The following is a 27,844-nucleotide window of genomic DNA, read 5'->3' on the forward strand; positions in this document are numbered from 1 at the left end:
GGCGCCGCGCTAACATGGAAGACAGTGTTCCCGCAGAGAGAAAAAGTGGAGACGCTTGTGAAAATTTGCTCAGTTATATCCGCCGTCTTACTTCGAGAAACAAGGTCAGTCACTTCAAACGATTAAACACAGGAGACGATGTGCAGAGACGCACTCATTAACGCATTAAACCCACTGAGTGACTGAAGGGCCTGAACCCTGTGAAAAAAAAGAGGCCAAAAGCAGCTCTGCACATCTCAAGTCACACAGTGTGAAGGAGGAAATACTCAACGGATTAACAAAACCACCAAGTAAATACATTTCTTCTAAGAGTACTCTCTTTACTTAAAATGTGAGACTTAATATTAATCGGTGTGGAATAAACAGTGCAGGGAGAAGCTTCATTAGTTTAAGTGTAAGTTCTCCTTGCACTGTCTATGACCCTGATTGTCAGTTTATTGCCTATTTTAAAACCTTCTACCTCTGAATGTAATTTCTAAACAAATAAAATAAATAGATCTTTTTATTCGATGCACTCAGCTGTACACAAGAAATGTGTAATGGCTGAAATATGTGCTTTAATTTAATTGCCCGACCTTCAGAGAGTAATTACAGCCTATTTAAATCAGCCTTTCTGTTTTGCACAACATCACTAACCCTTATTTTTATCAGAAGTCTTTGTTCAGAGTGACTTTTTGCACTTCAGATGATCCAAACTGCAGCAGCAAGTTCTCACACCAAAACTACACACAGAGAACATATTAGTCCTGTTTTAATGGTTCTTTGTTAGAATTAATCTGAAGTTTTTTTGTTTTTAAGTTTTGCTTTTATTTTAAGAATCTCTTAACAGACTAGCTTTTGTTTGATATGTTGGTTGTTTATGATCATTCTAGATTCAGAGGATTCAGAGGATCAGATTTTTTAAATAAGTTTTCATGTAATTTACTGCTATCAGACTTATTACTTCTACTTGACATTCTTATTGTACTTTGTTCTTTATATTGATGCAAAACACTCTGAGCTGTACTTACTGTGCGAACTGTGTTATCCAAATAAAGTTTTTATTTTTATTTTCACGTGTGACCTCATGTGGCTCTATTTGTTACAGTAATCTGCATATTTTATACTCTCATAAAACTCATCCTTCACACAGATTATTGTTGTTTATTCTGTGCAAAAATACAATCAAAAGTTTATTTGATGGTAATATGATGCCTTAAGAGTCTGTGTTGGTAAACATAACTTATTACATCCAAAATTCTATTTTTGTTAATACAAAATTGTCTCCTCTTGTTTTTATTTTTATTCCTGCAGCTATATATAAGAGCTAATAGCTAATTATAAATATAAATTAATCCTAACTTATAACTTATCATAAACACACCCTGAGGAAACACAAAGAGGAAACGTTGTGCTAAGGACCAGAGCTCTGCAAGGTATTTATCTGATCAGCTCACACTGCTGCAGCCTCACATTAACTTCATGTAAACTCTGGAATGTGTTGTTACTCTGACAAACGCTGGATCTTGTCACCCATCATTTCCACTCAAAAATGCTCTCAGAGAGGATCTTGTAATGTCCGGTATGAAGAGGAAGGATGTCTACAGCAAGAAAAAATGTCAGTGTTTTCATGTTCATGTGGGCATCTGGTCGTTGTTTTAAAGAGACTTTAATGTCCTTTAAATACCCTTTAAAATGGCTGAATTCCAGCTAAGTGATAGCACATGTTGGTTTAGTGCCACAGCTAGATGGAGTGGAGGCAGTGCTGATTTTTATTAGTTGCACCTGTACTTCTACTCTTACGACAAGTCAACACGAGTGCAATAGGAAAGGCCTGCTATCTGCTGCTGGTTGACACAAGTGTGCTGGTGTTCCACTGATTGATTGGTGATGACAGGAGTTAGCAGCAGCAGTTTTAAAGTCTGATATAGACGCATCAATTAGCAATTGCCTTGCCACAACATTAAAACCATTTGCCTAATATTGGGTTGATCATGGAACCTCTGGGGGTTATTAAAGACCCCCTCTGATGAAAAGTTGCAACTACAAACGTCAAGTTGTTTACCTTGTTAACATGTCCATATGGTGTTTTTATTTGGTGGAAGACACAGCATGCGCAAAATAAGCCGTCGACATTCATCTTAAAAAGCCTCGGCTGAATTCAGTCAATATTACAACTCTCCATTGTGTAGAGCAGACTGGTTTTACAGTGTTTGAGCTGAGTTGTAGGCGAGCTGGTGTGCTTCAATTGCAACGAGTGGGAAGAAAGATGCATAGATCTGTACATTCTACAGGTGGAGGTACAGCAAAGCCATTTTAAAGCGCAAAGGGATTGTTTTCACTGAAAAAAACCTTCTAAATATGCAACTTTGATGATCACAGATGGGGCTTAATTAAAAAAAAAAGGGGGGGCTTAAAGGGTTTAATTAATGATCAGAAAAGGAATTAAAAATATCATTAACCTCTTTAAAGGTTATGTCATCATGACCTTATAGTTTATGTAAAATAATTACTCTCACCCTTCTTCCTGTCATCTAAGTTGTTTCATGATTGGATGTGTGTACGTTGTAAATGTAGACAAATTCATACCACTGTATAATTTACATAATGTGTAACAGAAAATGTCCCTTCTGATCTGAGATATTTCTGATTAGTCCAACGTGAAAAAACCTGAGCATTTCAACTAGTGACAATCCTCTTCTTTCATTTGTGTCACATTTCAAAAATAAGAACGACTTCCTTCTTGGGATCCACAGCTGCTTGTCTTGTATGAGGGCTGGAGCTTATTCCAGCTGAGAGATGAGGTAAACACACGGCTCTCCAGTTCATCACACAAAGAGACAAGCAACACACTCACACCTCCTGCCAATTTAGAATCACCAATTGATCTATGCTGCACAGACAGTGGGCAGGTTACCTCAGAACCTTCTTGCCACAGTGTGAAGCACTGAACACTGTGCCGCTCGATCTCGAGATATGACAGATTATATAACAATGAAACAACCTGTTAATATTGTATTAATGTTTAATCTGCACAATCCTGTGAAATTCAGAGGTGACTTGTTTTGTTTTTTTCTGTGAACAAACAATGAAAAGATCACAGTCATTTTAAACAAGAGTATCTGTACAAAACATTTATTTGAAATTTACATAAAAACAGCTTCAATGTATTTGCATCATTTATATCTGAAATCCATGACAAGCAAACAATAACTAAGGGAGGAAATGTTAACGCTGAACAGGAAGGATTTACATGAGTAAAAAGAAGTTAACTGAACAGCTCAGGACTTGAAATATATAAAAACACAGAAAATATTTTTAAAAAAGAAGGAAACAGACGTACACTCACATGATCTGACACACAGAGTAAACAACATGCACTGAAGCCTATTCACTGCTACGCTACGTCAGGAAAGGCCAAGAGGAATTTTTAAAAAGAAAAAAATGTGATCAGTTGAAAAATGGATGTGTTAAAAAAAAGAAGATTAAGGGAGAATGACAGGGGCGTGTAGGTCCCTAGAAATTGATGCAGGCTGTATTTTCATTGTCTGTCAATAGATGGCAGTGCCAGCACTGTAGCATCACTCTTCAGCAACAATATATAACTCTTTCCTTTATACATAAGAGACTGCAGAAAAATGGGCAAAAAAAAAAAGTTCAACAACATCAACAGCAACCACTCTGGCCGATGTTTCTGTTATCCTCAATAACTTCATACCTCACTCTACTTATTTTGGCTTGTTAATAAAGCTGCATATATACAAACACACTTTGTGAGGCCTCTAAGCTCTCTGGACATATACTGTGTATGTACAAGGGAGAGAACTGGGGAAATAAATTTGGGCTTCTTCTTAAATCCAGAAAAGGTTTCCTTCATCTTGTCTGAGTCTAATCAAGACAAAACATTCCGTACCTGCACCCCACGTAACCACTGACATGTACTACTGGTCAGTCGATTCACGAAAATGATCAGACTCCTCGTTTTCGAAGTAACTTTAAGTCCAATTTGAGAGGACACATTCTGCATTAGGCATCACAGAGGCTTCAACACTGTGTAGTGAAACCTGCAATGTGAACAAATGATGACCGCGTGGACCGGAGCGTCGCACTAAAGACAGCGCAGCAAGCAGGAACAGAGTTGAACAAAACACCACAATTACAACTTGAAAGATTTTGATCTCAGTCATTTTGCCCTGTTGACTAACACAGCATGAACACTGTGTGTATGTGTGTGTGTGTGTGTGTGTGTTCCAGGGTGGTTTTGGCAATGGTATAAATAATGAGAGATAATTATTATTCATTAAAATAAATATGTCAATAAATAAAATGACCTTTGAAGTTTTCCAAGTTACAAGGAAACATTTTTACTAAACAATTAACAGCTGTCCCAACAGAAACAGCTGGTGAAATTCCTTCTACAATGTCGTGTGTAACACTGAACATAAACGAGACCGAAAACATTTCTGATGTGACTAGATTGTACAAAATCTACACCATTTCTGAATCACTATGCTCAAGGAACATTATGAAACTGCAATGAAAAAAAAATGACACCTAAATAAATGCATTAGATTATCAAACGGTGTTGAAGAGGTAAAGTTTGTGATTAGTAAAAGTATTTTGCAACAAATGGACAATATTTTCCTACTGTTAGTCAGTAAAAGAATCATGAACCGACATATATGGGGTCAGAGAAGCCTAAATCTACAAAACAACAAATATAGCATGACTGTTGTTTCAAATCCTACATGTGCCTGAGGTCAGTGCATCAAAGAGGCACAGTATTAGTGACATATCTAATGCCACGCCTACAAACCAGTGTATATCTGTCTCCGGGCAGCGTATTACGATCTGGAGAGGGACCAGATGAGTGACACACGGCCAGAGACTTTTAAGTTTTCAGTATTTGGCTGCACGTTGCTTCTCTAGAGCTTAAAACCTGCAGCCATTTCTGCCTGCGAGAGTTGACACCTTCATGTTTTTCTTCTTTTTTAGGAAAACATTGTCATCTTTGGTGGTAATGTTGAATCTGACCACAGAACTTTCTCTCAGTTGTCATTTACTACCGTTCGGCATTTGGCGAGTAGTCAACATCCTCACACCACTGATCAATACAGCTTGACTTTCCCCTTTTTGTTTTTCTTTTTAAAACTACTGGCTTTTGAATACATGGCTGGTCAGCCACAAAGAGGTAAGCCTGTTCATGAGACACAGTGTCCACCGACAGTGTCTATGTGCTTTTAGTTTTTCTTGTCTTGAGTACTTTGTGTTTACTTCCTTTGCAGCGTCAGGGCGTGTCTGCGTGCTTGTAGTAGCCCCTTCTGAGGGCCGCAGAGGCGATGCTCTCGGCCGAGCGTCGCTGGTCCATACTTAGCAAAGCCTCCAGCAGGTCGTTGATGTCGGCTTTTAGTCCCTGCCTCTGCATCCAGTTCTTCAGCAGTTCATACACCTTGTCAGACGAGGGGCCGTTCTCTGCGATGCGAATGTGGTTGTCACTGACTCCAATCATTCTGAAGAACTTGTTGTGGATCCGTACGTCCAGGTACTCGTCGAACAAGTCGAAGCTCTTTCTTAGGGATTTTTCTGATCCTTAAAAACAAAACAAAACAGAGAGCAATAAATACAGAATGAAGAATTCAGACTGTGAAGGCAGAGAGATGCAGTGTGCAGTTGTTGATGCCATTAATCCTCTGAACCCTACAAGCTGCCGGCAGGTTTAAAAGACAAGTCAGCTCAAAGACAGAAGCTGAACTTATACCGTTTATCAAACAAAGACACTGTTAAAACAGTCTAGAGTCTAAAATTATGCCCTTTTATCACTCTATTCTACATATCTCATTCAACTAAAAAGAAACTGTTTACACTAAATACATCCTGTATGCTAACAAGTCTGTGCCTCTCAACACAATGAAGAAGAAACTAGTGAAATGGCGGCAACTGACAGTCATGCAACAAAAACTCTGAAGCGCTGAACTGCAGCAGATAGGAGACAAGTATGAAAACATACTGAAAGCGTAAGTAGCTAAGTTTCTGCAGTGTGTAGAGCCTTTGTTCTTCCACATCTGTGAACAATAATGGTATTAATGTTGATTCCTGTTTTTTTTTTAATGAATAATGAAAGAAACTCAACTTTCGCTTTTTTCATTTTTCTGATTTATGACATTAAAATCTGGTCATACTGCACAGAAACTGCTTTGGGTTCAGAGTTTGGTCATTTCACCAGTTTGTACTCTCTTATAATGGTTAAATAATGGACCGCTGACACTAACTTGTAGCCAAATTAAATTCTATGAGAAACTCATATGTTAACAGCGAATCCATTGTTCTTATATGACTGTAGGAACAGAATAGTGCATTTCAGTACACGTTCCTTCAAGGGTTGGAAACATAAAAGTTTCTGCAGAGGATCAAACAAAGCTGTTAAGCCATGTCCTCTTTAATTGAGCATGAGAAACAAACAACAGCAAAAAAAAGACAGTGTGTTCCTAACCCCTGAAGGCTTGGATATGGCCTGACTATCATGAGATTATGAATCTATCAAGCGGAAATGTGAAATCCTGAAGAGAATTTGTGGCCCTTTATTGCAAATCAAGTGGAATAAAAAAAAAAAAAAAAAAAAAAACATGTCCAGAGGAATGGAAACCTCACCTTGTAGTGGCACCAATCGATGTCGCAGAGGATCATCCTGCAACACAAGACAAAAGACGAGAACAAAGACTTGTGAGGCAAGTTTGAAATGTAAAAACCAACTGCAAACAAATGATCGGAAGATTTGAGGTCACGCAGATGTTTGTCCTTACCATGTCTGCAGCCTGCGGTCTGAAGGCGGTGGGGCTCTGGTGTGGGGTGTTACCAGAGGAAGCTGCAGTGGGCAGGGCTGACAGGCTAGTCTGAGATGAACTAGTAGTGTTGGGCAAACTGTCCCCTAGTCCTCGGTCCTCATCTTCGGGAGAGGAGGCCTTGGTCATCCCAGGCTGGGTCTCCTGCAGCAGAGGCCGTGACTCCGGGCGAGACTCCTCGCCCTCCAGACCTGCGTTTTGGTTATTCTGTCTCTCCTCTGCTGTGGCTCCGTTCTCATCCTAACCAGGAGAAAGGCGGAGGATGAACAACAGTGATGTACCACACATTGTCTAGACTAATTGTGACTACTAACTACTAACAAAACAAATGACAAAAGCCTTTCACGTGACAAATAAGCTAACAAATACTTACAATAGGAATCTTCACAATTTCACTGGAGTCACAGTGGCTCTTCAAACCTGTTTCAAGGCAGGAAAAAAAGCATTAGGAATACATTTAATGATTAAAAAAACATGATTGTGCAGTTACGTGTGTGATATCAACTCACATGGTACTTCACATAAATGCTGCTTGAATATGAACCACCACACAGCCAGGGCAGCAAGGACGATGACGATGATGACGGCCAGTAAAATGCAGACAGGAGTGACTGGAAAAGCATAAATAAATCAGTAAAGACGTGCTATTCAGCTTGAGGGATGACAGTCTTTCATGTTAAGCAGTGGGATGAATGAAAATTACCAATGTCTGCTGCAGAAGTCGGGGACGGCGATGGGAGAGCTGGAGTGGTTTCAGTCGGCGATGGATCCCGTTTTCGACACACTGTGTTGGAAAAGGGCGTGCACTTCTTCACTTCCTCCTCCCCTGATTTACACCTGCGATGTTGAAGAAAAAGAACATTTTTAAGTTACAGTAAAACATACAGAAACAGCAGAAGCCTTGACGTGTGCCCTGTGCGTAACAAGGTAGGAAGTAAGAGTGTGGACGTTGAAGTAATCAGTGTCTTTCTTCAACCTTTCACTAGATTTTGGTTGCTTTACCCAAAGCATACCTGAATCATGGTTTATTTCCCTACGATCAGCCCCTAATCTTAACTATACCGGGGCTGCACAAGCAAGAACTGAAAAAAAACATGGCCATGGGATGTAATCGGGGTTTGGTATTGTTTGTATTTTAACAACTCTGATTCTGCTCAGCGACACCAGGTAAACCCTGCTTTTACATGAATGCATGAGAAAAAATGACAATATAATATATTACACTGCAACACCATATAAAAATCACAGGAGATATGATACTACATAGAATACAATAGAATATTTTTCTCATTATACTGGCATACTGGATTTTTACAGTGTGGTATTAGTACTTTTAGCACGGGAGCTGTCTGCTTTCTCAAGGCAAAAAAGCAACAACAAAATATATTTATAACAGAAATGAATATACTGTAGTTACTATGCGAAGTCCCCACAAAGAGTCTGGAACAAGCCGGATGGGCAGAATAGTTACTGAAAGTCTCTTGAATATTTGATATTTCACTGTAATGATAGCCGTAATCCGTTTTGAGCTGATTGTTTTGAGCTGGTTTGTGCTGTTCGTAACACTGCTAATCAGGCAAATCAGCAATGTGTGAGTAAGTAATGAGTCAGTTAACTGAAAATAACGCTAAAATCACAGTTATGTCATAGATAAATGCAGTAGGACGCAGAAAGACACACCTTCATTCAACTCACATGACTAATGTTACAAACAAATAGTACATACCCAGTATGTGTTGGCAGCTCGTGTGAGTGATATTTGTTAAGGAACCAATAAGCAGAATCTGAATTAAAATCTCTTAATGATTCCTATAGAATTTTGGAACCAGTTCTTCGTGCCGTTGATGTAATACAGGCTCTTACAGAATCAACCTACACCAGTGGTCTTGTTTGCCACTAGGGTAGAGGTGAAAACAACATCAGCTGTAAACAATTTCAGGAAACAGGTAAATGATACTCACTTGGCACAGCGTTTGCAGACTTCACAGGCCTGATCTGGAACACAGAAGGTACCTTGTCTGCACTGGCACCTGGTGTCTGTAGTTGTGGTGCAGGAGTCCGTTACAATCTCATCTGTGGATAGTTAAGAGAAGACATATGGCATCATGTACTTTAAGGACCTCTGCAGTTGTATGAATATCTTGCCACTGTGAAACAGTCACACTAGAGGAGAATCTGTTTAAAATCACAAACCACTAGTTAACTCGCTTTAAAACCTCTGACGAGTTCACAGCTAACTGCATCTAACTTTGTAAAGTGCGTACAGAGTTTAATAAGTAAACTTGTAATAAGCCATCAAAAAGGAGAGAACAATGGTAGACCTTCAGCCAATTTGTAGGTAATCTTCTAAAAAAATGTAAGTTAAGATAATTGGGTTTCCAATTTTATCTCCCTCTTAGATACATTTGGCATCATTTTAACAAGATAACGAGGGATGGAGAATCTAGCAAGGTTCATTTAATAAATTGAGCCTGAAAAAGGCAGTGGCCCTGGACTTTAGGACACGATCAACATTAATAACAAACCAGCAGTCCACCTCCACAGGACGCCCTCTCATATAAATCTAATGTTCACGCTTGCCAATTAAGGAAAAATTGCTTTGTTAGGTTGGCTTGCAAAATGTGAGCACACTATCTTTTTATCTTTTTCCACACTAATTCTCCTACAAGTTTATTCAGACAATTAAGCTCAGTCTATAGCCAGTTAAGAAGTTTTGGAGAGCTCAGTAAAACTGTTTTTTCAGGTATTCCATCCATCTGCAACTTTATGATGTTTTTCATCTAAATGAGGATACGTGTTAAGGCAACTTTTCCAGGTGAGAAGTCCAACTTTGCTCAAGAAACAAAGTGCAATACTTGAAGTTCATGTAGAATTTGGATCTGCAGTACTTTGATGAGAAACTAAGAAAAAAAAAGTCTTTTATTGGGAGAAATTCTGTCTTTTTCTGTCCATATTTTCGAAGCAGAATATTGAGTGAACTTAACTTATCCCAGGAAATGCAAAAAGTTGAAGTTTAGATATAGTAAGGACTCATCATCTTCCCTCTCTTTATATCACTACATGGACTTCTGTGTCATTTTTTGTGTCTAATGATCAGAATGACCCAAATGCAGTTTGATTTAAAAAAAAAAAGAAAGAAAGAAAGAAAGAAAAAAGAAAGAAAATGGCCTGTAGACATCACAGCTGCAACTTAAGCTGCATTCACGTGATGATGACTTGATGGCTTGAGGCAACAACTTTGGTTTGGATTTTAACGATAAGCATTCCACGATTTATCAACAAGTAGACTGTGACTTTAATTTTTTTTTAAACCCCCAGTTTGAACCTCTAATTGTATTGGTGGGTTGAAAGCCATGTGAAAACTAAACTAAACACAACATCTTGCACCATTTTGTACAGCAAGAAACTGTATAAACAAGAGGAATCATCAAACTTTCAGCTTCCTGGCAGTCCTGAACATGTCATGTGTGACATTTGGTTTCACTGGGAAAATGAACTAAGTTTGAAAAATTTAAAAATGTGCCACAAATATACCTTTATGACAAACCAGATCTTGTAAAAAAACAAAAAAACAAAACAAAAAAACAAGTTCTGTGCTCCTCTGCACAACTGGAAAGCAATTACTTATTGGTTGTAACCAACAGTCACATGACAAAACTGAAACACAGGCAGTGTTAACATACAGAAGTAACAGAAAGGAGACAAGTATGGATATAAAATAAATAAAAATGTTTTTCAAGATGCTTTTGAGAAATTTAAAAAAAAAAAAGATGTATGACATTAATCATTTTGTTGATTTGGTTTTTTTTTAACTGCAGAAAAGACACGTAGGGTTCCCTCTCCTTTTAGCCACGGTTGTGCTATTTCAATAGAGTTGTAGGATTTTATAATGCAGTGAACTATGAGCCCACTGTGAGTATAAAAGTGACAAGAGAAAAAAATAGTCTACAAACTGCTCTGGGTTCAGAGGATTACGATATAAATTGTCTTAGGGGTCTTAAAAGACAAGCCAAAAGGCTTTACTATATACACAAAAAGCTTATAGTGTATATTTTGTAGCTGAATAATGACTGAAATGGATTTCAAAACCGAACAAAACTAAACATTCTTGTTTTTTGAGGTTTTCCCCTTTTTTGAGTCTGTACAAATCGTATGGACTCACACAGAAGCCACGACTGAACATAGTAAAGCACTTAACAACCAAGTATTTGAGACAAAAGACTTCACTGTTGTCATTTAAATGAAAAATTAAAGGCAAAATTGAATTACAATTTTTCAATATGGAACAATCTGCGGCTGTTTTTCTCAGTTTTCAGGCAAGGCCCTAAGACCACACTGGGAAAATGTAATTTATTTGATGCTGTTAAAGGCGAATCCTTCCAGCACAGTAGCATCTCTTAACAATTGTAGAGGACAAATATCTGACAAAAACAGAAGGCAGCTGAACAGCTGTGAAAATATGTTCCTTAAAGAAAGAGATATCAAAAATCTTTAGAGTTTGAATGTTTTAACACAATAATACGTTGATATGTTCTCGAAAAGAGGCCTATTGGTACAATAGCAGCTTAACAAACCAGACATGCTGATGACACTGTTCATCGGCATAATGTGCTCCATTTTGTCACATTTGTTTGCAATTCAGTTAATTAAATCAAGTTATAAAGTTTTGTTGTTGTTGTGTGTTATTGTGTTGGTTTATTGCAACAGTGGGGCTCTTTTACGCTTTGTTGACAACACTGTGTTCGCTGCATTCGTCATGCTGTGCTTCAGACGCTCATTTGTTTCATTAAAAATTCCATTTTGAACACAGACTATGAACGCAGCTACAGCTCAGTGTCGTGGCAGCAGTTGATTTGACTATTTTACTGCAACAAAACCTACACAGTTGATGTGGCTGGAGTCACACCAATGTGTCAGGTGGCCGCTGTTACTGGCTAATACTGGCTTCCACAAATATATCAGTACCAGCGTAGATGTTTTCCGATATGCATCGATGTGAAAAAAAAGTTTTTTCATGTACAAATCATAATGCAGAAAAACAAGCCTGGCGTAATTTATAAACTGTGTCATTACATAAGATGTCCAGCGGAGTAGCTTCAACTCTGCTGTTTTTAACTCTCAGCTGTGTCTGCAGCACATGTAGCAGAGTAACTACTACAGCTGAGCAGACAGTGGTGCGGAGTTGAGCGGGGTCTTGATGGTAAGCTAACTAGTATGTGAAAGTTAATTAATGACCACATCCTTGTCTCTTATCAGTGTAACCAACAGACAGACACACAGAGACGCACAACATCTGGTGATATGTTAATATCCGAGATCTCTCAGCCCCTCAAAAAACTGTGTTGGTCGGGCTCTAGAAATGCAGAGAATAAATTGAAAAGCTCTTAAAAAATAGCAGCAATAACAGTCAGTCCTTATCAAACACTTTGGAAGCTGGTGATTGAGGAATATGCTACACATTCTTGATTATGTTATTTTATTTAACTGGCAGGTGCTTTGTGTGAGTCTGTCGCACAAATCAGATTGAAGCATTGGCCCAAAATGACTACGAAGAGCTTTTCTCTATGCTTCCAGTCTGAGCTAAATTATTCACTTAACCTAATCTGACTCATACCTTAAATAAATGATTCATTCAGAATAATCACGGCATAACTTCCAAAGACAACACACAAAACCATGGCTTAAACTTCAAACAACAAAAGCTTCACCTCACACCTTAAATGCATTATTCAATCACCAGAAGACTTGTCAATATGAGATCAGGAACTTCTTAAATGTCCCTGATAAGAGTACAGTTCATTTTAAGTGCAAGTCGTCCATAATGTTTTACATTTTAATTGACATTTCCTTTGGTGTGCTCGTTTTAATTTTTAATTGGTTGTAAATAAGTTAAAAGTAGAGCAGCACACACACACTAAACTGAATCTTAAAACCGCACTGAATGAGCACAAAACACATCCTATGTAACCGTAGTCTCTTTTCTGTAGCTGCTGCCTTTCATTGGACACAAAGACGCCAGTGTGGGAGACAATGAGACACAGCCACACCCAGTTCAGCCAGGTAAGACAGACACACAAGCAAATCTCTCGAGACAAGTAACACGCTCACATTCAGCCCACGAAACAAAACAACAAAGACACACCCTACTACTCCGTGTAACATCATAAGATCACATTTTCATGAGTGGACCTGAAAGGCGGGGGCACAGACAAAAAGGTATTAACTTTCCTAAAACAATACATCTTTGACAAGCTGGATTTTAGAAGACTACACTTTTATGTGATTTTTAAAGGTACCGCATTGAATTAAAGGGCAGTTTGGTTAGGTGTTATTTAATTTTTCTGTCTTTTTAACAATGTAGGCTTTATTGCCAATGTTTACATTTGTCAAAGGCTCAACATGATGTGACACACACTGTAGTTGTCCATGTGCACAGATTTACAGAGCAGCAGTCCCCTGTGGTTCCCTGTGTTTTTATCTTGTCTGTTACATGATCAGCAAAACTGACTTAAAGATTAATCAACAATTGTGATGATTATTTGATTACTTATTCTAACTTTGCTACACAAAAATGGAGACTGAATGTTTCCTATATATACTTTGGGGTTTTTCTTTGTCGTCTGTATGGTAATTTGAACATTTTTGGGTTTTGGACTGTTGACTAGACAAAACAAAACAATTGATCTAATAAACAATTTCTCATGAGCTGTTTGCTGCCATTTATAGTGGAAATAATTGTTCAATAACAAATGGATAAAGAAAATAATCACAAATTGGAACCCTGTTAACATGGTCCAAAAGTTCTGGAAAAAAAACATCCAGACCAGTCATAATTGTTTTCAGAATTGATCTAACAGGAAACTTGCTTCCTCAAATGTTAGTAAATGTTATTTAACATGATAAATATAGTATTCCTTATGCTGGCTTTATTAATACTTTACATAATATTATGATACAGCTGCAAAGGTGCAGAGAGTCTCCTTACCTGAGCGACAGTGGGTACACGGCAAACAGCGGTTCATCCCATTGGAGTGCTCCGTGTAGGTCTGTCCATGCTCACAAGACAGACAGGTGCCCTGCTCTTGGTCTCTTTCACAGGCCTTCTGCACAAAGGTTCCTGCAAATAAAACAAGAGATCAATCAGATGTCAACTCAAGATCATATATAGTCACTCAAATAACTAGAAATTGAAAAAAGTAATAAATAAAAATGTATAAAAAATTATAATTTAAGGACATAAAATAAGACATTGCTTTTGAATTGTGGTTGAAAAGAACAACAACAACAACAAAAAAAAACTGTCCCGGACAAATTCGAGCACGTTGCTGATGAGCAGTGGGCCAAATCCAAATACCTGTCAACAGGTGCAGAAGTCTGATTGAGAGTTACAGAAAACACTTGATTGTTGTGATTGGCTCAAAGGGTTGTTCAACAAAATATTAGTTTATGGGTCCCATCATGCTTGTTTGTTTTTTTATATCACTGTTGAACCGCAATTAAAACACAATGTCATGATTTTTATTAAATTTTTATTTATTATTACTTTTGTCAGTTTCAACTTATTTCAGTGACAGCTGGTTTTTCCTTCTTTAATGGGAGGGTATGAATACATTTGAGGATGACTGTATTCACTTATTAAGTTCATTTATTGAATCTTTCCTTATTTTTCTGCTCAAACAGGATGCAGGAAAATACCACAGCAAAGTGTATTACACACACAAAAACTGGAAAGCAATCAACGGTATCAACGAAGAAGAAAAGTGGAGTTTGAAGTGATTTAAGTGCAGAGGGAGGTTTTATCTATTGGTGCATGATTAACAGTACACAACTGTTTTCCTGGAAGTTAAAGTCCACATTTGACAGGGGCTAGAAGATGAACAGATTCTCTGAACTACACTGTGATCTGACCTACTTTGCTGTTTGATTGTGATGCTTATCGTTTTTCCACTTGATTCACACATGCCAGAAATTAAACCACTTGATTCTCATGTGTTTTTTTTTTTTTTTTTGGATACACAGGATTGATCTGATGCACAAATTAAAAAGACAGTTTAGACTGGGGAAAAGTACAACACAGGTGAAGACATTTGTGGTTGAACTCGATGAGTAAATAAAGTATTGGTGTTGTGGTTGTGTCAGAGAAAGTACAGTCTGTTTTAGCTCATGTTAAGTGCTGGTATAAATTATATTCAAGATAGACTCAGGCAAAAAAAAAAAAAAAAACGCGTCTGCCTGTAAAATAAAACCTCATACTGACAAAAAGAAGCAAAAAGCTAACATTTCATACCGTTAAGTGGCCACAGTGGTTTTTAAATATGTGGTAACAACTGACCAACTGGCAAGAACACAAGAAAACAAAATCACATATGTGGGAAGAACATAAAACCGAAGAGAAACAAAGATATTTCGGGAATGAAGTTACAAGCACACAATGCTGTTCTGGTAATATCTGTTAACTATCGACCATGAATAATAGCTCTTACTGAAAACGAGGATGCCGTAATAGAGAGCCAACACTACATTTGTACAACTTTTGAGTCAAACATACAAACAAAACAGCTTGATAATAGTAATTGTCAAGGTTTTAGAAACGGTCAAATGTCCAAGCAAACAGAATTTGATGAACAGGCATGTATTTTATAAATTACAAATAGGTTAATAAAGTTGGGAATGCACTAGTTATTAATTGTGTACCAAAGACTCAAAACAAAAAAATGGATTGATTAAATATATAAAACAGATTTCTTAGAATTGAAAGTGGCAAATGAAATAACTCAATCAGGTATTAGCAGCAGGCAGTAATTTCATCTAGCTAAATATCATCTGAGATTAAAATAAGTTAACAGCTGAATTAGGGTCTTTACATAACAAACTAACAAACCTGGTGCTTTGACTGACTTGGGACTTGAGAACAACCTCTGCCTCATACTCTTCCCTTTTCATTTCACTTAGTGCTTCACTCTGAGATGGAGCAGCTCGCTCTCTGCTGCTGGCCATCACGCATTCTTTCCAGGCTATGCAGTGAATATTTGCAAAATTTGTTTGGGATACAGCACAGGTTATGGTTCTGACATTTCGCTTGAGTTTTTCACACAAATTACCATTCAACATGTGAGCTTTAGCTTGTGCTTCAGTCTAGCTGTACCAGAAGACATGGACTGGTGTTTAACTATTATTTCTCCGTTTATCAGAGATTAAAATGATGCAGGCATATTTAAAAAGGCCCTGCTTATGCATATGTTTAGTTAATTGACTATGTTGAGCATCTTCCTTACCGGCTTGGCAATTCTGGCAGCAGAGACCCTGGTGGAGGTACTGCTCATTCTCGACACATGTTCTATGTCGTCGAACGGTGAGGTTTCTGTATTCATCGCTGGACCACTGAGGTGCTGGAGGCTCCGCTGCTTGGCAAACAAACCCGATGAAGAGCGCCGCCACCCACACCTGCATCATCAAGGTGAGGGAGACAAAGAGGGAGGCAGACAAGGAGACAAAGAGGGAGAGAAAAAAAAAGAAGCTATGAGCTTTGCTTTGTATTTCCACAGTTTAAAGACGTACCCACTCAAACTCATTAGATAGTGGACAGTAGAGAAGAGAGCCTATCTTCATAGGAAACCTTGTGTGAGCAATCTACGTCTTAATTTGAACCATCTGATCTGAACATCTGCCGTGGGAAAGCAATTAAGGGAGTCATGCAGCCGGTCAGAACTAGAGGCAACACAACCTTGTGTGTGCAGGATGCAGGGCTATACACTAACTGCATGCAACGCAACAGGCGACCAAACTTAATTACTACACGATCTGGCTTTCCTCTAGGAAAGGTTCAGAAAAGGAGAGAATCTGTTTCCTCTACTGTGGGCGTACCAGAGAGTTTGATAAGGTATCTTAGCAGCAGTGCGGTGCCCATATCAAATGTGATTCCAGAAATCCATTCATGTGTTAGATAATAACAGGCTTGTATAGGTGGGGTACAGAGAAGAATATAGCCGAACACTTTAGTGTGGCCCCCAGGCGCTGGTGTTTATTCACACGCTTTTCACCATGTCAACGTGAGAAGGCCCCATTCATTGGCAAACAACACACTTTAGTGCCTCTACTTCAAATGACCCACATTCTTAAAGCCAGGCTCTTTGAATGCCGCGACATGCGACACCACCATGAAGCGCCTCAAACGCAATGGGACACCTCCCGGGTAAATGAGAGTCCCAGATTTGGAGGTTTTGTCTCTCCTGTACACAGCAACCCCCCCCCTTCAACTTCTGCTAGACCAGGAGAGAAAGAAACAGGTTAGGGTGGAGAGGGCCAGGTTGTGAGGAAGAAAGAGAAGGAGTGAGAAACTGTAGACAGCGAGCTAAAGATGGGATGTTCTACAGGGAATAGGCACTCTAAAAGGACAGTGTGGGAGAATAAGTGGAATAAAGACTGAGACCAGATAGACAGAGGTAGAAAAAGAGGGACAGGCTCGAGCGGAGACTGACTCCTGACGCTAGACTTGACTCTCTGGAGGGCCGCCATGCCTTGTTGTTCAAAAGAACTTTCCCCTCTCTCTCCCTCGCTCTCTCTCGCTCTCTGCCTTTTCCCTTCTTCCTCTCCCTCTGCTCACGTCAGACTTTCCAAAGACGCTGAGAGGCAGACGTGGAGGGGCAGACGGCCGGCAGAGCAGTCACAATCACACCATTTAGATTTATCCAAACATTCTGGGGAGGGGGGGAGGCAGAAGAGAGAAGGAAAGGGGAGGGAGATAAAATGAGAGGGGGGACTAACAGCTTGCATGACACAGGGTGAGTCTTTAGACTTGAATACACCATGTGTATGAGAGGAGGGTGGGGGATGTAGAGAGACATGGAACTAGGGAAAGAGTAAGTAGAAGGCCGTGTGAAAAGGCAAGAGAGAAAAATCTGCACATGTGCACAACAAAGCAGTGGAAAGATGTGAAAAAAGACAACTGGGAAAGAGTGAGCCGCACTGAAGGTAATCTAACACTCTCCATAACGCAGACTTGGAATGTGAAACTGCACTGAGGATCCAAAAATATATTTATCCAGCAGTGAGCAGCTAATAGGTCATTACAGCCAATCAAAAGCTAAACATCAGGTGTCTGTTTGGCAGTGAGGACGCAGAGACAGCGCTGAGATTGCATCATTTCCAGGCTTTGTTCATTTCAGGCCCTGTGATTCCAAACACTCCCAGGTGCAGCCACCCTCAGTAGCTAACCTGTTACGCTCTGCAATTAAAGGCTGCTACAAAGAAGATCAAGCAGCATTTTATGAGGAAAAGCAGGGCTGCTGTAATTATTTGCTCAATTAGTCATTTAGCCACATCTTCAAATGCCTTGTTTTTCCCCAACAACTGTCCAAAACCAAATGTATGCCACTTACTGCTATATAAAACACATTAAAGAAGCTACAACTAATCAATTACTCCACTAATTGTTTCAGCTCAAAAGAGAAGAAAAGAGGGATTGTGTTCACAGGAAGACAGAATCATACTTCTCGCTGCGCTAATTAAACACAATCTCTGTCCTTTTTTTAATCCACAATTCTCAGAGTTTGTAGGGAATCCGCCTTTGTGGTATTTCTCAAACACACCATGCTTGCACAGGAGGAAAAGAAACAAGGCCGTGTGTCCACACTAATACCCTTAGGCTGCTAAACTACATTGGCACAAATGTACTGTATACATAAACACTATGGGCAGCCACAATGTGGCTTAGTTTTACCTCTAAACCAAGTGAGGAGGAAGACGGAGTGACCGTAACCTCAGCGTAGAGAGACCTCCAAACCCACAATCCCTGGAAACATTCCAACTTGGGCTGAAGTGGCTCAGTCCACTTCATAGTCTTCTCTATCCTCTGTACAATGACTGGGCTTAGCTGCAGATTATTTGTTAAAACAGTGTCCTATTGTAATACAGCCTGCATGTATAATAAGCTAATACTGTGCTTGTGTGGATGTAAGTTAAACTAATAAAAGTTGCAATAAAATAATGAGGGACTTTCTGTGTATCTGACAACAGTAGCGCCCCTCCGCTTCCTCTAAACACCCAGGGTTCTTCCAAATTGCCTTGGCACAAACTCTACACATGCCATGTACACTGAGAATGCATTTGTGACTAAATGACAGGACATCCTTTCAGTTGACCCAGGTTATCAATGGGCCATTTAGAGGACTGTGATCCCTCCGTATCCCTGAGGGAATTACACTGAGTTCCTTTATTTAAAAAAAAAATGGGCAGAAACAGAAAATACGATGAACTCCTGTGCACACACACACACAACAATGGATACAAGTAGACCACGGGAGGTTCTTCAATTCATATCGGACAGATGATTTCAATCATAACCAACTGATAAGCAAAGACACGATGCACCTCATTATATTCCTTTATCCGGAGCAGGACCTGACTTTCCATATCATGCTTTTCTTATTAGCAAATCCTTTTCTTTCATCAATTGCGAGGCATTATATTGAACACCCATACGACTACTCATACCCCCGACAATACAACTGAGGGGACAAAAAGCTGTGGAGAAGTTCCAACTAAAAACATCACCACTACAGTCACTCACTCATAATACACGGTGAATTCAATCAAGTCACATATGCGTTTTCTCAATGTTCTCATGCCATATGAGGAAAAACCAACCAAGTGTCACTGTGTAATTTAGGTTTAGAGTGTAAACTAAACCGCTCAGTGGCTTGTTGATCTAACAGCAACTTAATCTGTTCATTCACTCACACATGGTCAACAGCTGGAGGCACAGAGTCAACCACCAAGTGAGCTAGCACTGATTGTCAAACTATTACTCCTGTAGTTCTGTCACGTGAAGGAATTTAGCCCTTTTACCTTATTAATATTTAAGGATAGAGAGGAAGATGGAAGGACATGTTTTGCCACAGCTGCTGATTCTTTATAAATGATTTAAACAGTGGTTAAAAGTAACTAAGTGCAAACATTCAGTCAAGTACTGTAGCTAATAACAATTATAATTGTACTTTTCTTGAGCAGTTAGTTTCTTTATATTTCTTCTTCACTACAATTCAGAAGCAAAGTTTGTACTTTTACTCCACCACACGTGTATGAGAACTTTAGTTGCTAGTCACTTTGCAGATTTAGCTTAACAATACAAAATCAACAAATCAATTATAGTGCAATATTACAAATGAAGATGAAAAAAAAAAACTTTCTGGCTCCCTCAGTGGATGAACTATACAACTTGCTGAACACAATAATGTATCAGTAATCCAATATTGTACATAGATATAACAATAATAAGATACAACATGCCATTCTGCAAAATTAGTACGTTTACTTTTGGTTCTTTAAGTATCTTCTAATTCTAAAATTTTGGTCCTTTTACCAAATTTAAATGCATCTCATTTATGTGAGTATTTCTGTGGTATTGCTACTTTTGTTTATGTACAACAGCATTTCTTCCACTTTGAAATATAAACCGCATTTCAGTTCAAATGTCAAGAGCACGGGCCTTCCCCTGACCTTACTTGCTACAACCACAAGAAAGAGTATGTGGCCTACAGCTGCCACTATTCAAAGGCTGACATCATGTCATGTACAAAATGAATCTGATCATCGTCTGTGTCGGTCAGTAAAAAAAAAAAAAAAAGAAGGAAGAAAAAAAAAAAAAAAAAAAGAAGGAAGCAACAACACAGTGTTGTCTAACATTACAATTTTCTGGTTGAGTGACATTTTTACTGGACTCACAATAAATCCTAAATCATCCTGACTAACTGAATACAGAATTGTGTTATGTAGCAGTCACATGGAGAGCGACAACTGTTGATAAATATATCTATTTATCTGCCTACTTTTTCGACTGATTGACTGTTTTTTTGTCAATTTTGTTTTGTTTGACCAAAAGGCCAAAACCCAAAGATATTCATGTTTACTCATACTTGTGTATGTGTGTGTGTGTGTGTGTATATAAAGAAACAAGAGAATGTGTATGTGTTTTTTTTAATGTTTGTGACTAATCTCAACAACTGGCTAATCATTCCAGCTAAGTTACAGCAGACTTCTGTTAAAGCTTTCTGCATGACTGACTTTTTCTTTTTTTTGAACGCCGAAAATAAAAAAAATGATTGGGTCAAGAGTTTAAAGTATTTATCATTATGTACCCATAACTACTGCGCTGTCTTGGTTTAAATATCTTGACTGATGAAACAGATAATTCCTAATTTACGGTGTTACATAGTAGTCAGGCGGCTCTTTGACCTCAAGAAATTCAAATGATGAATTGAATCAGATGTTTACCGAACAACACAGAAGCAAAATAAAATCTTCATAACAGAAGTCTTTTGACATATTATTACTTTATCAAGGAAAATAAAATCTTGGGAATTAGTATATAAAGGAAAAACTAATATCCAAGAATCCAAGCTTCTTGATGCTGGTTAAAGGCTTGTGGGTTTATATATGCACACACATCAAGTTTTAATCCTGTTTTCTGTCTCTTAATTTTCCACAGTACATGTACAGCACTTTAGTCAACACATCTGTTTTAAAATACGATTTGATCTCCTCATGTAACATCAAGCACACGGTAGCCTAATTAAAACTGTAATCTCTGCTCTCCATGCCAGAGTAGTTGTAGCAGCTGGGTCTTGATCTCACTGAAACTATTATTTATTGTACAATTCAAATCCTTCAAGGCTGACCTTGACAGGACAGTGAATGCTCTCTGCTTTACAGATAAATCCTGGCACTCCCTGGAGACAGGAGGTGACCATGCACATCTTTCCCTGAGTGATAAATTACACTGACATTTTACGTTAGATGATGAAGACAAGAACAACCCAGCTTATGTCAAGACACGCGAGTCAGACACTTGCTGAAGCACTGTACAAAAATCCAAAGTTCAGCCAAGCCCGGATACATTCATCATTATAAAGCTGAATGATAGAAAATGAAGAGAATGGCTGCCATGTCATCTCAGAGCTGTTAAGAGCAAGAAGGCGCTAACAGTTTGAAAACCACATTGTTGAGCCACAAGCGCACCACACACACACACATTGACGTATACACGTACAATAGAGTACGCAAGCACACATACACTGTATGAGTGGGAGCGTGTGAAAAGCGGCTGCCCCCTCCTCTCAGGGAGCACAGGAAGCTCGAGACAATACAGAGGCTTCATGCAAGGTTCAGCTCCAAACTGTTCCCTCCACAGCAGCCTGCCTCAGAGCAGGCCCAGCACCCGATTAGACCCACAACATATCCGCTAGGCTGGATATTTATAACTCAGGGAAGCTGCAGCTCCACGACACAAATTCTTGAGTTTCCTCAGGAGGTATGCTTCGCTGATTAGATGCGTATGACAGTGTCACAAGCAGGTTAGGTGACATTCACCTCCAGTGCAAAAACAATCTGTGATGACGACATTATTAATTCCCTTTTTTGGAGACACAGCCACAAGTTGCTGAAATGAGTGACACACTGACGTTGATGTTTACCACATAAACATATTGTGATTGAAACAGAGAGGGGTCGGCGAAACTTTGAAAAGTTCAAGAGTTGGAAGCAGGTGCAGCGTGACACATTTTCCAAATAGTTTGCGTAACAAGGCCGAGGTGGTCTCTGTGGTTTTTAAGAGCAAGCTGCTCACACATGTACACAACATCATTGTGAGTCATACAGCATGTTATTGAGGCAAGGACATTGAATTTGAACGTCAATCCACAAATTAAATTTGTGTGCATGAAGGCTATTAACTTAGCCTTTTCAAATTCTGATTAGGCCCGTCACAGGGAAGCCGAGCGGCGTCTCACAAGACAACTCCAGGAGGGAGAGGATGAAAAAAAGCAAGAAAGGATGACTAACAGATTAAAGTATGAGCTGGAATCCATCACCTCGCTCTAGAGACAATCACATTAGCTCCATTAAAGCTCATCTTTGTGTAAAGGGGGGGAAAAAAAGTCCATGAAGTGCTGGCAGTTTACAGCCCTCTCTATAAACACATCGCAGCAAAAATGTAGAGTATGTGACTGGTGTGGCAGGTCAACAAGGATTTAAGTGATCATCAATAGCTGGAATTTATGCCAGATTTATGCCTTTGTAAACAGAAGTCCATATTCTGGACAAAGGTTGAGTTTGTTCTAAGGCTCAACTCTTTTATTGTAATCTGTTCTTTCATTCAGGAGGGCAGGAAGGCAGAGGACATAGTTCAGACGCAAACCTAGTGTCACTCTGGTTTAATGCTATGCCACATTTCAACAGCGTCTCTACATCACTCCTTCACCTGTAAAAAGAAAATTAATCCCAGACCATTAAGAATATACCCATAATTATCTAACTCAGTACTCTCAAACTTTTAAAAAAGGGCATTTTCCCTATCTCTACATAGTCTTTATGGACCAAATGCTTCATTGAGAACATAAGCTGCAGTCTAATGATTATTTGACTCTAAAAGTTAATGATTTTCTGGTGTTGCCTGACTAACTGTTTTCCACGTAGACTTGCAAGACTGGTTGTGAACTAATAAATCATCGGTTGTTTTGATAGTTGATTAATTGTGTTGAGTAATTCTTTAAGAAAAAAACATCTTAAATCAGATTCCAGCCTCTTAAATCTGAATATTTTCTGGTTTCTTTCCTCCTCTATGGCAGTAAACTGAATATCTTCAGATATTTTGATTGTAGACAAAACAAGGTATTTGAGGAAATCCTCTTAGACTTTAGGCAACACTGACATTTTAGTGTTTTACCCTTTTTTTTTTTAGACCTAATAATTATTAGAGAAAATATTCAACAGTGAAGTTAGTTGTCACCTATTCCTGAGACCTCCAAAATATTCTGTTATGACAAATAAAAATATGAAATTAGTTATTTCAGTCGACATCTCCCCTAATAAATGTAGTGGCGTGGTGACCCAGTGGTCTTGTGATTTGGTTGCATACTACATGGTCCTCTGCAATAATTTGCTGGTAAGGTCTTCACCTTACTATGTTAAGTGCTGCGAGATGACATGTGTTGTGAACTGCGCTATACAAATAAAATTGAATTGAATCCTGGCCAGCTTCCCTCTATCCCCCATTCTCTCTCTGTCTCTATTTTCCCACCTAATTAAAGAAAAATGCAGTGTAAAAGAAAAAAGCAAGGGCAATATTGAGAGAATCCTTTCAAGTAAATACTCAAGGCTAACTGACTAATTGTTCACCACAACTGGAATTCTTTCCATTGGTGGCATCTCGAGAGGTAATTTCTTGGTTTTCTGAATAGAATTTTGTACTACACACTTTGAATGCATCTTTAGACTCCTTTTCACAAAGTTCATTCTTATGTCCACAACAGTGCTTCAAAGCACTTTGACTTGGAGAAGCAAAGTCTCCCGTAAGCATCAAGCCTTGCACCCTTTGGCACCTTGTGTCTATTCCTGTAGTAATGTCCTCAAAGAAAACAGCAAACCTCTGACTCATCACATGACTTCAGTAATGACTAATCTGTCAATTACCTCTTCCATTAAATAAACATTCTTTTAGTCTTTAGTCTAATATTTACAAAAAAAATGTAGGAAAAATGCTTAGCAGCTTGTTTTTTACAGCCCAAGATGTCATTACAAATATGTCTTTAGTCCAACCAATGGTAATCTGTAAACAATGTTGAACCGAGAGAAGCAGTTGGCCTTTAACGCTGCAGCTGCTGGGAGCAGAGATTGTTTGACATTTTTGCTTAGAAAGTGGCCAAAACAATTACTTATCAGAATAGTTGAGGACTAACTGACTGTGAAATTGTTTCAACACTACTGAAGTTCCAACATTTGCTTTGGTGGCATCTGTTAAGAGACACGCAACAGTGATATAGCAGTGACTTCTTTCTACTTGGCAATTTCTCATTTCTATGAACAGAATGCTTTTGTATGATACACATGAATCTTTAGACTCCTTCACAGAGTTTACATTCATTCTTGTGTCCACAGCAGTACTTCAAAGCACTTAGACTTGGAGAAGCATGGCCTCCAGTAAGCATCAAGCTTCACACCCTTTGGCACCTAGTGTCCATTCCTATAGTAATGTCCTCAGAGACAACCTCTGACTCATGTGATCCATCGGACATCTTCAGTAAACACTGAAGAACCATCTGTGAGTATGTTGCAAATCTACTGTGGAATTAGAAGCTTTTTAGATCTAAAAAATTATACGAGTCAGGTGAAGCTAGGTGAAGCTGCGGAGTTTATCTTGTGACGTTTGACACACTGTAAATTATCCCCACTTATCTCCAAGCCGACCATTCATGTGTGAGAGCGGTGACTTGCCTCTGCTGGTATGCATTACGTGAGTAGGCAGCACCTGAACAGGTGGCACTCCCTAAGTGAGTCAGTAGCCCTTTGATAGCGGCGAGGTGATTCACCTTAACAACAGCGACAACAACAACAGGTTCCAGAATGATCCAGAAGAATCAATCTGCCGACAATGAAACATCCCTCTCTATGTGGGCAGAGACATAAACGAACATAAAAAGGCACACAACCACCTGGTATCTGACAGTGAGCGGATTGCACTGCATTGCATCATTCAGTGTCCGTGTAGCTTCTCTAAGCCACAGGCATGCTTATAACTGTTCACATGGTCACTGAGCAGGGCAGCAATAAGCAGCAGCTACAGCATTAGGAACTCTACAGTGGTGAGTTTGTTGACCACTGCTCGGTCCCCAGCGTCACAGTTTGGCCTCCGCTCGTCCCAGATGTCAGTCCTGCCCTTGTCTGTGTTGTCCACAGAGACGGAGGGGACTATTTCCTGTGTGAACCAACACCCAGACATACAGTAAGCAATCACAGATAACAATCTTGTGATTATTTGCATGGGCATGACAATTCTAAGAAGTAAATTGATGCCACTAATATCAGCATATCTGTGTACTGGTAGACAGGAAGTTTACTGGACAGCCAGGCACGTAGACTCAGGCAATTTGAAAGGGTGTGTGTGGGGGGGATTAGAGAGGGGGTAAAGGGGATGGGGAGGGGGTTGAAGTTTCCTCATAGTCCCCTAGCAACAAGGCCTGCTGGCCAGGCCTCCAGAATGTACTGTGGTTTACAAAAGAGATAAACATTGACTTTGCCACCCGGGGAAGTAAATCTGATTTCAGTAATGGAACACTGCATGACTTAAAACACGGATCCGACAGCGGCGAAAACAAACACTGGAGCTAGGGGCACATCAGCATTTACTTTAACAGCCACATTTACAGCGAGAAGAAGAGCAGCGACAGTGATCAAATGCTGCATTACCTCAAGTTTAATGACTAACACCATCGCCCTTATCAGGCGCACGAGGCCAAAGCGCCGTCATTAGGATCCATTTTCCACTGCTTCTTATTTCATGCTGCGATGTAATCCGGCAAAGTTTGTGTGGGAAGACAAGTATGACCTTCTAGTCTCCCAAATAAAATCCAAAAGTGTATTTTGCATTAATTCAAGAGTTTTAATACACAGCGGCGCATGAAGGCCGTACAGTGAGCTTACAGTATTTATAGTGTCAGGCTTTGGTGCTGCACAGTTGGAAAAAACAACAGCGGAGGAATGAAAAGACGTCTCTGTGAAGCACTGAGTGGAATAAAACTGGAAAAAACTGTCGAGAGACTTTAATGGCCTAACTGGCAAGGTGAACTCTTGGCTTTTTGGGGGGTCAAAACTGATGTTCCATCCCAAATTCTTCACAGGCACTTGGTCTGAAGCTTGGCTGAGCCGCTCCACAGCAGGCCACGGCTGCACTTATTAATAATATTAGTGGTTGTGAGAGCAGCTACATCCGCTGTGACAGAGCGAGAGCCATCATATGCTGGATGTCTGAACAATATGACCACATGATATCCAACACAGATGGTGGCTGTAATGTTGGGAGGGAGGGGAGGGGAAGCATTGAGTGAATGATACAGCACATGTACTGTACAGAGCAGTGAGAACCAGAGACAAGAGCCAGCAGGGTTTACATGAGTAAACATTATCCAAAGAAATAAACACAACAAACACAATGTTGCTTCCTGACTATGACAATGAAAAAAGGCGCCTGTTTCATCTTCTCACACAACTTCAGAGGCTGGCTGTGATTTCAGCTCCAACAGGAGGCCAAGTTAGTCTGCTGTGAGCTTTCATTTAATAAAACAAGAAGGCTTTTTATACATTACAGCTCATGTGGCGACATTGCGGCTGAGAAATGTCACTTTGTATCACTTTAAGATACATTTAATCAAACATATTCACATTTACGCGCATTATTGAAGCATTGGAAGTGAGTTAGGAGGAATATACGCAAACAGAGTGCTATTAATTGAACAAAAAGAGTATCCAGAGAGCTTTACTGTCGTGTTTACTCACATAAAGTTTCCCGACCACCGGACCGAAGTTCATCTTGGGAACTTCGAGATGAGAGACGATCCCAGGCAGCTGGACGTCGCGTTACAAACCACCAGTTTAAAGTCTGTAAAAAACCCACATGCGCTCACAGTGAAGAAGAAAAGGGCCACACAACCTTAAATCTACACGTCGCCCGGTCTCTGTCATGAGTTTAGTCTTGTTAGTGTCAAAACTTGACGGCGGTTTTCTCAGAGAGGAGACTCGCTCTGAGCTTCACGGATCCTTTTTTTTTTTTTTTTTTTTTTTCCTTTCCCTGCCCCGAGAGCTGTGACGTCAGACCGCCTGTCAGCCAATTACAGCGCCCCGCCTTGAATAATAATGAAGCAGGTAATTATGCAGGTTAATCAATGAGAAGCAAAACAACTAAGTTTTACTACTTTTAAGATATTTATATGAATAAAAGTTAAATATGCAGCATTGATTCATATAGACTGCAACGTGCTCAGGTTGTATCATCATGCTTACAATAATCAGCATTCACATAAATATTCTCTCAAGTGAAAATCAAGTTTTTACATCAATAGCATTGTGTGTGTTATGTAATAGACAACATATCCTGAGCTAAATAACCAGTCACCCAATGTCAGTTTCAACAAAATGACTTCTGTGGTTCACATGTGACAAAACTAAGGCTCAGATTACAGAGAAGTGCACCACGCAGG

General features: G+C 39.4%; 1 protein-coding gene across 1 annotated transcript; it reads right to left on the minus strand.

The window, feature by feature from the left end:
* Nucleotides 1-3,085: 3,085 nt before the first annotated feature.
* On the minus strand, nucleotides 3,086-27,400 carry LOC103353268 (tumor necrosis factor receptor superfamily member 10B-like). The gene is made up of 10 exons (XM_008276152.1): nucleotides 27,144-27,400; nucleotides 16,094-16,262; nucleotides 13,804-13,935; nucleotides 8,780-8,891; nucleotides 7,522-7,655; nucleotides 7,328-7,429; nucleotides 7,192-7,238; nucleotides 6,780-7,058; nucleotides 6,628-6,664; nucleotides 3,086-5,568 (listed from the first exon to the last, which is right to left on the minus strand). The coding sequence occupies exons 1-10, from the start codon at nucleotides 27,174-27,176 to the stop codon at nucleotides 5,267-5,269; spliced, it is 1,347 nt and encodes a 448-aa protein (XP_008274374.1). The 5' UTR covers nucleotides 27,177-27,400; the 3' UTR covers nucleotides 3,086-5,266.
* Nucleotides 27,401-27,844: the final 444 nt, after the last annotated feature.

The sequence above is a fragment of the Stegastes partitus genome, unplaced genomic scaffold (genome assembly GCF_000690725.1).
Source record: "Stegastes partitus isolate 25-593 unplaced genomic scaffold, Stegastes_partitus-1.0.2 Scaffold66, whole genome shotgun sequence".
Lineage (NCBI taxonomy): Eukaryota > Metazoa > Chordata > Actinopteri > Pomacentridae > Stegastes > Stegastes partitus.

Excerpts from the sequence above, each read along its gene's own strand:
- LOC103353268 (XM_008276152.1), bottom strand. The coding sequence starts at position 27,176 with ATGAACTTCGGTCCGGTGGTCGGGAAACTTTAT. Across the intron at positions 7,430-7,521 it reads GACTTCTGCAGCAGACATTG|TCACTCCTGTCTGCATTTTA; the intron begins GTAATTTTCATT and ends ATGCTTTTCCAG. Across the intron at positions 7,239-7,327 it reads GCATTTATGTGAAGTACCAT|GTTTGAAGAGCCACTGTGAC; the intron begins GTGAGTTGATAT and ends GCCTTGAAACAG.